The sequence below is a fragment of the Salmo salar genome, chromosome ssa11 (genome assembly GCF_905237065.1).
Source record: "Salmo salar chromosome ssa11, Ssal_v3.1, whole genome shotgun sequence".
NCBI classification, from domain to species: Eukaryota; Metazoa; Chordata; class Actinopteri; order Salmoniformes; family Salmonidae; genus Salmo; species Salmo salar.
The window spans coordinates 57,321,589-57,333,482 of NC_059452.1; the positions used below are offsets into that span (position 1 = coordinate 57,321,589).

The 11,894-nt window shown below is 44.3% G+C and overlaps 1 protein-coding gene across 2 annotated transcripts in view; it reads left to right on the forward strand.

The window, feature by feature from the left end:
• Positions 1-2,143: 2,143 nt before the first annotated feature.
• Positions 2,144-11,894, forward strand: part of LOC106592435 (b(0,+)-type amino acid transporter 1) — a 32,452-nt gene continuing 22,701 nt past the window's right edge. Inside the window, exons 1-4 of one of the 2 annotated variants that reach the window (XM_045689781.1) lie at positions 2,144-2,316; positions 5,876-6,023; positions 8,831-9,073; positions 9,598-9,723. In XM_045689781.1, the coding sequence (XP_045545737.1) occupies positions 5,915-6,023; positions 8,831-9,073; positions 9,598-9,723 (478 nt within the window). In that variant the 5' untranslated portion in view covers positions 2,144-2,316; positions 5,876-5,914. The remainder of the gene's footprint in view (positions 2,317-5,875; positions 6,024-8,830; positions 9,074-9,597; positions 9,724-11,894) is intronic. The other variant, XM_045689780.1, reaches the window with a different exon arrangement.

Genomic DNA, 11,894 nt, shown 5'->3' on the forward strand with positions numbered 1-11,894 from the left:
CCCTATTCCCTATGTAGTGCACTAATGTTGACCTGGTTCCATAGGGCCCTGGTCAAAAGTAGTGCACTGTGTAGTGAATAGGGTTCCATTTAGTACGCAGGACTGTGTTTACTGGCGCCAGCCTGCCTGTTGCTAACCCACAGCCACATAATCAATATACTAAAACAGGATGACTTAATGAGTCTGAACACTGTTCAGGATACAGACCCTCAGTCTTTAGACCAGGGCCCATAGGGAATAGGGTCTGTTAGGATACAGACCCTCAGTCTTTAGACCAGGGCCCATAGGGAATACGGTGTCTGTTAGGATACAGACCCTCAGTCTTTAGACCAGGGCCCATAGGGAATAGGGTGTCTGTTAGGATACAGACCCTCAGTCTTTAGACCAGGGCCCATAGGGGATAGGGTGCCTGTTAGGATACAGACCCTCAGTCTTTAGACCAGGGCCCATAGGGGAATAGGGTGTCTGTTGGGATACAGACTCTCAGTTGTGGCTACGGTTACCAGGACAGATAGTAGGGTGACATCAGACAGTCAGATAGAGAGACAGACAGATGGTAGGGTGACATCCTGATCCTCTCAACCAGCTTCATGAGGTAGTCACCTGGAATGCATTTCAATTAACAGGTGTGCCTTGTTAAAAGTTAATTTGTGTAATTTCTTTCCTTAATGCGTTTGAGCCAATCGGTTGTGTTATGACAAGGTAGGGGTGGTATACAGAAGATAGCCCTGTTTGGTAAAAGACCAAGTCCATATTATGGCAAGAACAGCTCAAATAAGCAAAGAGAAACAACAGTCCATCACTACTTTAAGACATGAAGGTCAGTCAATCCGGAACATTTCAAGAACTTTTCAAGTTTCTTCAAGTGCAGTCGCAAAAACCATCAAGCGCTATGATGAAACTGGCTCTCATGAGGACCGCCACAGGAAAGGAAGACCCAGAGTTACCTCTGCTGCAGAGGATAAGTTCATTAGAGTAACCAGCCTCAGAAATTGATGTCCATATAAATGCTTCACAGAGTTCAAATAACAGACACATCTCAACATCAACTGTTCAGAGGAGACTTTGTGAATCAGGCCTTCATGGTCGAATTGCTGCGAAGAGACCACTACTAAAGGACACCAATAATAAGAAGAGACTTGCTTGGGCCAAGAAACACGAGCAATGGACATTAGACTGGTGGAAATCTGTCCTTTGGTCTGATGAGTCAAAATGTGCGATTTGTTTCCACCGCCATGTCTTTGTGAGACGCAGAGTAGGTGAACGGATGATCTCCACATGTGTGGTTCCCACCGTGAAGCATGGAGGTGTGATGGTGTGGGGTGCTTTGCTGGTGACACTGTCAGTGATTTATTTAGAATTCAAGGCACATTTAACCAGCATGTCTACCACAGCATTCTGCAGCAATACGCCATCCCATCTGGTTTGTGCTTATTGGTGTTTTTCAACAGGACGATGACCCAATACACCTCCAGGCTGTGTAAGGGCTATTTCACCAAGAAGAAGAGTGATGGAGTGCTGCATCAGATGACCTGGCCTCCACAATCACCCGACCTCAACCCAATTGAGTGAAGGAAAAGCCGCCAACAAGTGCTCAGCATATGTGGGAATTCCTTCAAAACTGTTGGAAAAACATTCTAAGTGAAGCTGGTTGAGAGAATGCCCAGAATGTGCATAGCTGTCAAGGCAAAGAATCTCAAATATAAAATATACTTTGACTTGTTTAACACTTTTTTGTTGTTGTTGTTGGTTACTACATGATTCCATATGTGTTATTTTATAGTTTTGATGTTTTCACTATTATTCTAAATTGTAGAAAATGGTAAAAAAAAAAAAATAATTGAATAAGTTGCTGTGTCCAAACTTTTGACTGGTACTGTACATCACACTACATAAAGAGAGACCTGAGACAGCAGCACAACATGGCAGCAGCACAACATGGCAGCAGCACAACATGGCAGCAGCACAACATGGCAGCAGCACAACATGGTACAAACATAGTTGGGCACAGACAACAGCACAAAGGGCAAGAAGGTAGAGACAACAATACATCACGTGAAGCAGCCATAACTGTCAGGAAGAGTGTCTATGATTGAGTCTTTGAATGAAGATGAGTTGATGAGAACTGAGTCTGTCCTTTTTACATTGTCCTCTTACGTGTGTGTGTGTGAGCAGGGTGACATGGACGAGGGCAGTGTGAGGAAGAGGAAGGACATGTTTAATGGAGGCCCCGCCCCCGGCCCAACCTCCAATATGTCTGCCTCCCACTCCAAGCCTGCTTAGGAGGACGTGAAGGCTACCGTGCTACAGAAGGATGTGAGTAATGTAGAGGACAGTATGTGTGTTAGGCTGTCTGTCTCTCTCTCTCTCCCTGTGTGTGTGTGTGTAATGCCGAGCGACTCTCGGAGGATGCTGCATAACTGGTAAATAGCCTCCTTCAGATATGTCAGTCAGTCAGGTGGCTTGCTGCCGGCAGAGACTTCTAGTGCAGTAACGTTGAAGGGTTCTGGCCGGTATTACAGAGCCAGCTAGAAGGATGAAGGAAGAAGCTAACGTTAAACAGAGTCTACCTCAGCAGCAGCAAAAACATACGTTACTAAAAAGTACCCGAATGTCATACAAAGTAAAGATAACTTCCATACATAATGGCTCAAGTAAAAGTCACCACAGTAAAATACTACTTGAATAAAAGTCTAAAAGTATTTAGTTTTAAATGTACTTAAGTATCAAAAGTAAATGTAACTGCTAAAATATACTTAAGGATCAAAAGTCAAAGTATAAATAATTCCATATTTTATATATGAAACTTTTACAAATGAGAGTGCATCATTTTTTGTTGTTGTAATATATATTTTTTATGCGGATAGCCAGGGGCACACGCCAACACTCAGACATTATTTACAAACTAAATATTTGTGTTTAGTGAGTCCGCCAGATCAGAGGCAGTAGGGATGACCAGGGATGTTCTCTGTTTAGTGAGTCCTCCAGATCAGAGGCAGTAGGGATGACCAGGGATGTTCTCCTGATAAGTGTGTGAATTTGACCATTTTCCTGTCCTGCTAAGCATTCAAAATGTAACGAGTACTTTTGGGTGTCAGGGAAAATGTGCGGAGTAAAAAGTACATTATTTCCTTTAGGAATGTAGTGAAGTAAAAGTAGTCAAAAATTACAGATACCCCCAAAAAAACACTGAATTAAAAATACTTTAAAGTACTACTTAAGTACTTTAAATCAATGACTATACATAAAGTAGTCTACTGAGACAGACAGTGATGTGGTGCTCAGTGGGGAGGCTGAGGGAGACTAATATAGAAGGAAGCAGAGGAGAGAGAGGTTAGAACATTGTGGAGGCTGAGGGAGACATTAATGTAGGAGGAAAAGAGGAGACCGAGAGAGGAAGTAGAGAGGTTAGTACAGTGGGGAGGCTGAGGGAGACAGAGCGAGAGGTTAGTACAGTGGTTCCCAAACTTGGGGTCGGGCCCCATGTGGTGTCCCCTGGGAGAATCTGTACTAATCTCATCAAACAAGTTAGGGGAAAGAATTATGCTTATGTTTCAATATGAACATCTCACCAGGACCCATCTTCCCTATAGACCTACATTAAAATGCAACCACTGTATCTGGGACCTTTACCACATCAGATAATAATAACCAGACTAGATCAGTCTGGGACCTTTTCCACATAATAATAATAATAATAATAATAATAATAATAATAATAATAATAATAATAATAATAATAATAATAATAATAAACCAGACTAGATCATTCTGGGACCTTTACCACATCAGATAATAATAAACCAGACTAGATCAATCTGGACCACAGTCACACACTTGTTTTAATATCCCTGAACGACAAACAAAATCTAAATGTTTTTTCCCAAGACATGACGGAGAACAAAATAAATAAAGTCAAGTTGTTTAGAGACAGTTTTTTTCCCCCCAGAGTCCCACAGTGGTTTGTAAACCAGGCTTTAGTGACATTTAACACGGTAGAGAAAAAGCCCACGTCTTTAAAAATATACACGGCGTCTGTGCAGAGGTGTTGCTGTGAATTTATCGGGGGTTATATTTGAAGAGCAACACAGTGACATCACTTCCTGCTCAAGCAACGTCTAGCAAAGATCAAGAGAGCACGATGTCCTGTTTTTTGTTTTTATAATATCACATGTCCATCTTTTTAGGTTTTTCAAACTAAAGTATAAACACCACTGATTACCAGCTGTGTTGACCAGTGTAAGGAAGTGACTACGACAGATTGATGAGGAAATTGTTTTTTTTATTTAATCCATTTTTAAAATAAGGATGTAACCTAACAAAATGTCAAAAGTCAAAGGGGTCTGAACACTTTCCGAATGCACTGTATATAACTAATAGGCTATGTGAATGAACCTACAGCAGCCATAATGGCTGGGGGTTATTGTATAACTAACAGGCTGTGTGTTTATAGATGGACTGAGGTAATAATGGCTGGGGGTTATTGTATAACTAACAGGCTGTGTGTTTATAGATGGACTGAGGTAATAATGGCTGGGGGTTATTGTATAACTAACAGGCTGTGTGTTTTGTAGATGGACTGAGGTGATGAACCTACAGCAGTCAAGGTGATGATGGCTGGGGGGCATTTTGGCTTGTTTTGCTGTTCTCCAAATAGCATTTTTTGAGATTTTTTAAATTGTATAGAAATGCAGTAAATGAGCTTCAACATTGTAATTTATTTTTTATGTGGTTACCCCTTTAATGTGTGTGTCAGAGAGAGAGAGAGAATAGGATCTCCAGTGGCTCTCACGATCATTAATGTAATACGCCAGCCCGCCCGCCCAGAGCAGAAAGCTTTTACTACAGTGTCAGCCGGTATCAAACTCTATTCCCCCCCCCCCCTGTATTAACCCTGCTGTAGTCTGTTCCACACTCACTGAACTCACTGATCCCAGTATGTCCCAAACGATACCCTTATCCCTGTATAGAAAATAGGGTGCCATTTCATAAGTCTCACTGGCTCTCGCCGTCAAAATTATTCCTCTCAGAACAGCAATCTGGGTTCTTTACCAAAAAAACAGAGCACAGGGTTACTGAGTGACTCTGGCACCAGTAGCTGACTGACTGAGGAATGTTAGGAAGCTGTTTATGGGTCGGTACAGCTCAATAGAACTACTGCTTCATTCTGTAGTTCACACCGTGAGGCTCTCAGGAAACCAGGGTCGGTACCTCTCAATAGAACTACTGCTTCATTGTGTAGTTTACACCGTGAGGCTCTCAGGAACCCAGGGTCGGTACCTCTTAATAGAACTATTGAATTTTCCAGTGATTATGTAGATTAATTGTCACATTTTCCCCTTTTTTGTCGCTTGTGTGTGTCATTTTGACTCTACAGATGATTCTGTAAAAAAATAAGACCCCTTAGCCCTTTGGGGATCTGTGCTTGTCTTACAAACCCCGCTCTAGCTCCTTCCCCGTTAACCACACAGACAAATGGTTGGTATCTACGGACGCAGAAGAAACACACCATGTTTAAAAGGGGTTAAAAGTCCTAAATTACGCCGACTCATTGAGTTAACTACTCACTCACACACACACACACTACACTGTGTTTTATAAACATTATCATAGGCCAGTCACTCATTGGGTTAACTACTCACTAACTCACACTACGCTGTGTTTATAAACAGGCCAGTCACTCATTGATTAAAACAATAATACAAAATGCAATAATGGAAATAAACAGACTACATAACCTTAACGTAGACAGGGGTATTACATGTCAAAACAAAACGTTCACATTAAGAGACGTGGATGAGTGGTAAAACATTCACATTAAGAGACGTGGATGAGTGGTAAAACATTCACAACCACTTCCTGTCTCTCTCTGCAGGTGGGCCTTTTGAGTGGGATTTGTCTGATCGTAGGAACAATGATCGGCTCCGGCATCTTCATCTCCCCTAAGGCAGTGCTGCTGGAAACGGGAGCCGTAGGACCATGTCTGTGTGTCTGGGCCGCCTGCGGGGTGCTGGCTACACTGGGTGAGGACACAGACAGACAGACAGACATTACCTGACCTGTCCTGGGTAATCTCTAACCAGACACTAGTGGTGGGAAAGAATGATAGGAATCTCCTAAATCAGGAGTGACCAAAGTGCTGAGGTCCCGTGTGAGAAGGGCGACGTGTGAGAAGGGCCCCGTGTGAGAAGGGCTGGAGATGCATCCCAGATGGCACCCTAATCCTATGGGCCTGGTCCTACTACCCCATAGGGCTCTGGTCTAATGTAGTGCACTATAAAGGGAATAGGGTTCCATTTGGGAGGCATACTGACTGTGAGAAGGATTGTGTCAGTGTGTTCAATCCCCCCACACCAGTAAACAGGAACATGGACATAGATGTACCTAACATGAACCCTGCTGATTTATTAAGAGGCTAGGAGGGAATTCCTCTCCCAGTCTGGGTCAGCTAATCTCAGCATCCAGAAACAAATTTCTGACCAGCTACTGGTTAACGTCTGTCACTAGTGCAGGGCTGTTATACCCAATTCCCAGACCGCAGTGTCTACGGGTTTTCACTCTTTCTCTGCGCCAAAAATGGCGCCGGAACGGAAGGCAGATGTTTTACGTGCCCCAAACCGATAGCTTTTTTTGTTTGTTTATCTGCGTTGTTTGTAACTTATTTTTGTACATAATGTTGCCGCTACTGTCTCTTATGACCGAAAATAACTTCTGGACATCAGGACTGAGATTACTCACCACGGACTGGCAGAATCCTTTTTCTTCTTTCACGAATCTGACGAGGCGGAGGATATACGGCTCCCTCGGGAACAGGCCCCGACCCCGGTGATCTGCGTGAAGAGGAGGCGGAGAAAGAGAGGCCGGAGGGTGGGCTGCCTTCTGAGGAGTAGGAGGCGATCGAATAAACCCCCACTTCCCTCAATTCTGCTCGCAAACATGCAATCTTTGGACAATAAAATAGACGAGTTATTGGGAAGATTAAACTACCAACGGGACATTAAAAACTGTAACATCTTATGCTTCACGGAGTCGTGGCTGAACGACAATAATATCAACATACAGCTGGCTGGTTATACGATGTACCCGGCAGGATAAAACAGCGGCGTCTGGTAAGACAAGGGGCGGCGGACTATGCATTTTTGCAAACGACAGCTGGTGCACGATATCTAAGGAAGTCTCCAGCCATTGCTCACCTGAGGTAGAGTTTCTCATGATAAGCTGCAGACTACATTACCTACCGAGAGAGTTTAAGTCTATATTCTTTGTAGCTGTTTACATACCACCACAGTCAGAGGCTGGCACCAAGACAGCATTGAATGATCTGTATTCTGCCATAAGTAAACAAGAAAATGCTCACCCAGAGGCGGTGCTCCTAGTACCCAGGGACTTTAATGCAGGGAAACTTAAACAGATTTTAACTAATTTCTATCAACATGTTAAATGTGCAATTAGCTTCATCAATAAGTACATTGATGACGTCATCCCCACAGTGACAGTACGTACATACCCCCACCAGAAACCAAGAATTATAGGCAGCATCCGCACTGAGCTAAAGGCTAGAGCTGCCGCTTTCAAGGAGCGGGACTCTAACCCGGAAGCTTATAAGAAACCCTCCAACGAACCATCAAACCGTCAATACAGGACTAAGATCGAGTCTGATGTTCGTCTGATGTGGCAGGGCCTGCAGACCATTACAGACTACAAAGGGAAGCACAGCTGAGATCCTCAACACAAGGGTGCCTCAGGGGTGCGTGCTCAGTTCTTCCTGTAGTCCCTGTTCACTCATGACTGCATGGCCAGGCACAACTCCAACACCATCATTAAATTTTCCGATGACACAACAGTGGTAGGCCTGATCACCTACAACAACGAGACAGCCTATAGGGAGGAGGTCAGAGACCTGGCCGTGTGGTGCCAGGACAACAACCTCTCCCTCAACGTGATCAAGGAGATGGAGATGATTGTGGACTACAGGAAAAAGAGGACCGAGCACGCCCCCATTCTCATCTACGGGGCTGCAGTTGATCAGGTCAAGAGGCTTCTAAACAGCTTTTACCCCCAAGCCATAAGAATCCTGAACATCTAGTCAAATGGCTACCCAGACTATTTGCATTGCCCCCCCCCCCTTTCCACTCTACTGCAACTCTCTGTTGGCATCTATGCATAGTCACTTTAATAACATGTACATACTACCTCAACTAACCGGTGCCCCGGCACATTGACTCTGTACCAGCACCCCCGGTATATATTGTTATTTTTTTACTGCTCCTCTTTAATTACTTGTTGCTTTTATCTCTTATTCTTATCCATATTTTTTTAAACTGCACTGTCGGTGAGGGGCTTGTAAGTAAGGATTTCACTGTAAGGTCTACACCTGTTGTATTCAGCGCATGCGACTAATAACATTTGATTGATCAATTAAGATCTAGACAACCAGGTAAGTTCCTAATGAATCAATTAAGACCTAGACTACCAGGTGAGATCTTAACTAATCAATTAAGACCTAGACAACCAGGTGAGTTTCTAACTGGTCAATTTTCTTGGTCTTAATTGACTAGTTAGGAACTCACCTGGTTGTCTAGGTCTTAATTGACTAGTTAGGAACTCACCTGGTTGTCTAGGTCTTAATTGACTAGTTAGGAACTCACCTGGTTGTCTAGAGCTTAATTGACTAGTTAGGAACTCACCTGGTTGTCTAGGTCTTAATTGATTCGTTAGGAACTTACCTGGTTGTCTTGGTCTTAATTGGACAAATTGAAAGGAAATCCCCTGAAGCAGCAGTAGAACTAGTGTCAACTGTCTGTCTCTGAGCCTGTCTGTCTGCCTGCAGGGGCGCTGTGCTACGCGGAGCTGGGCACCATGATCACTAAGTCTGGAGGGGAATACCCGTACTTAATGGAAGCCTTTGGGTCAGTGATTGCCTACCTCTACTCATGGAGCACCATCATGGTCCTAAAGCCCTCCTCCTTTGCCATCATCGCCCTAAGCTTTGCAGAGTACGCCTCCACGCCGTTCTACCCAGGATGCACTCCTCCCATTGTGGTCACCAAGTGCCTGGCTGCAGCGTGCATACGTGAGTGTGAATACTTCTAGAATTATGAAAAATCCTAGTAGAAAACAATTGGCATGCACTTCCTGAATGGACTGAATTAAAACCATGGCTCTTTCTAAATTGTCTTTCCTTGCATCCAATCATATTGGAGAAGAAGATCCAAGGTCCCTCCCCTCTGACCTTCTCCAATACCTTTTGAGAAGAGAGGATGCCTGGGATCGAGTAAAGATTAATTTAAAGACTTGACCTCCACCGTCCTCTTCCTGCTTGTGTTCTCCTCTTCCCCTTTTCTCCTCCTCCTTCTCTTCCTCCCGCCTCCTGCTCCCGCCTCCTGCTCCTCTAGTATCCTAGATACAATCAACTGTTGTTCTTCAGTTGAGCAAGGCTCTTAACCCCTGAACTGCTCACCAGGCACTACACTAGCAGTACACTAGTAGCTGCTCATTGTTCCAGCCTCGTGCGTGTGTGCGTATCGGAGGGGTTGACTACAGCGGAAGACCAAATTCTGTCTCGTATGGATTAATAATACATTCCTCCTTCTTCAGTTCTGATAGTGTTGGTGAACTGTCTCAGTGTGAAGCTAGCCAGCTATGTCCAGAACTTCTTCACTGCAGCCAAGCTTCTCATCATCCTGGTCATCGTAGTGGCAGGAATCGTCCTCTTGGCACAAGGTTGGTACTTTACACATTCTGTCTGTCTGCCAAATGGCACCCTATTCCCTTTATAGTATAGTCGTGGCCAAAAGATGTGAGAATGACATAAATATTAATTTTCACAAAGTTTGCTGCTTCAGTGTCTTTAGATATTTTTGTCAGATGTTACTATGGAATACTGAAGTATAATTACAAGCATTTCATAAGTGTCAAAGGCTTTTATTGACAATTACATGAAGTTGATGCAAAGAGTCAATATTTGCAGTGTTGACACTTCTTTTTTCAAGACCTCTGCAATCCGCCCTGGCATGCTGTCAATTAACTTCTGGGCCACATCCTGACTGATGGCAGCCCATTCTTGCATAATAAATGCTTGGAGTTTGTCAGAATTTGTGGGTTTTTGTTTGTCCACCCGCCTCTTGAGGATTGACCACAAGTTCTCAATGGGATTAAGGTCTGGGGAGTTTCCTGGCAATGGACCAAAAATATTGATGTTTTGTTCCCCGAGCCACTTAGTTATCACTTTTGTGTTAGGTGCTCCATCATGCTGGAAAAGGCATTGTTCGTCACCAAACTATTCCTGGATGGTTGGGAGAAGTTGCTCTCGGAGGATGTGTTGGTGCCATTCATTATTCATGGCTGTGTTCTTTGGCAAAATTATGAGTGAGCCCACTCCCTTGGCTGAGAAGCAACCCCACACATGAATGGTCTCAGGATGCTTTACTGTTGGCATGACACAGGACTGATGGTAGCGCTCACCTAGTCTTCTCCGGACAAGCTTTTTTCCGGATGCCCCAAACAATCGGAAAGGGGATTCATCAGAGAAAATGACTTTACCCCAGTCCTCAGCAGTCCAATCCCTGTACCTTTTGCAGAATATCAGTCTGTCCCTGATGTTTTTCCTGGAGAGAAGTGGTTTCTTTGCCGCCCTTCTTGACACCAGGCCATCCTCAGTCTTCGCCTCACTGTGCGTGCAGATGCACTCACACCTGCCTGCTGCCATTCCTGAGCAAGCTCTATACTGGTGGTGCCCCGATCCCGCAGCTGAATCAACTTTAGGAGACGGTCCTGGCGCTTGCTGGACTTTTTTGGGTGCCCTGAAGCCTTCTTCACAACAATTGAACCGCTCTCCTTGAAGTTCTTGATGATCCGATAAATGGTTGATTTAGGTGCAATCTTACTGGCAGCAATATCCTTGCCCGTGAAGCCCTTTTTGTGCAAAGCATTGATGACGGCACGTGTTTCCTTGCAGGCAACCATGGATGACAGAGGATGAACAATGATTCCAAGCACCACTCTCCTTTTGAAGCTTCCAGGCTGTTTTTCAAACTCAATCAGCATGACAGAGTGATCTCCAGCCTTTTCCTCATCAACACTCACACCTGTGTTAATAAGAGAATCGCTGACATGATGTCAGCTGGTCCTTTTGTGGCAGGGCTGAAATGCAATGGAAATGTTTTTTGGGGATTCAGTTAATTTGCATGGTAAAGACGGACTTCATCTGATCACTCTTCATAACATTCTGGAGTATATGAAAATTGCCAAATTTGTAAAAATTAATATTTGTGTCATTCTCAAAACCTTTGGCCACGACTTTACACTTCTTTAGACCAGAGCCCTATGGCTCCCTATTCCCTATATAGTGCACTACTTTAGACCAGAGCCCAATGGCACCCAATTCCCTGTATAAGGCACTACTTTAGACCAGAGCCCTATGGCACCTCATTCCATACATAGAGCACTACTTTAGACCAGAGCCCTATGGCCTGCATCAAAAGTAGAACACTATATAGCGAATAGTGTAGACCACTAAATAGGGAATAGGGTAGAACACTATAGAACAGGCTACTGGTCTGTAGACAGGAAACCGGTCCCACCGGGCTACTGGTCTGTAGACAGGAAACCGGTCCCACCGGGCTACTGGTCTGTAGACAGGAGACCGGTCCCACCGGGCTACTGGTCTGTAGACAGGAGACCGGTCCCACCGGGCTACTGGTCTGTAGACAGGAGACCGGTCCCACAGGGCTACTGGTCTGTAGACAGGAGACCGGTCCCACCGGGCTACTGGTCTGTAGACAGAAGACTGGTTCCACCAGGTTAAATATAGAAGTGCTACTTTATAAAAACTAAAACATTACATGTGTATAATCCTCTGTTCATACAGTGCCTTCAGAAAGTATTCAAACCCC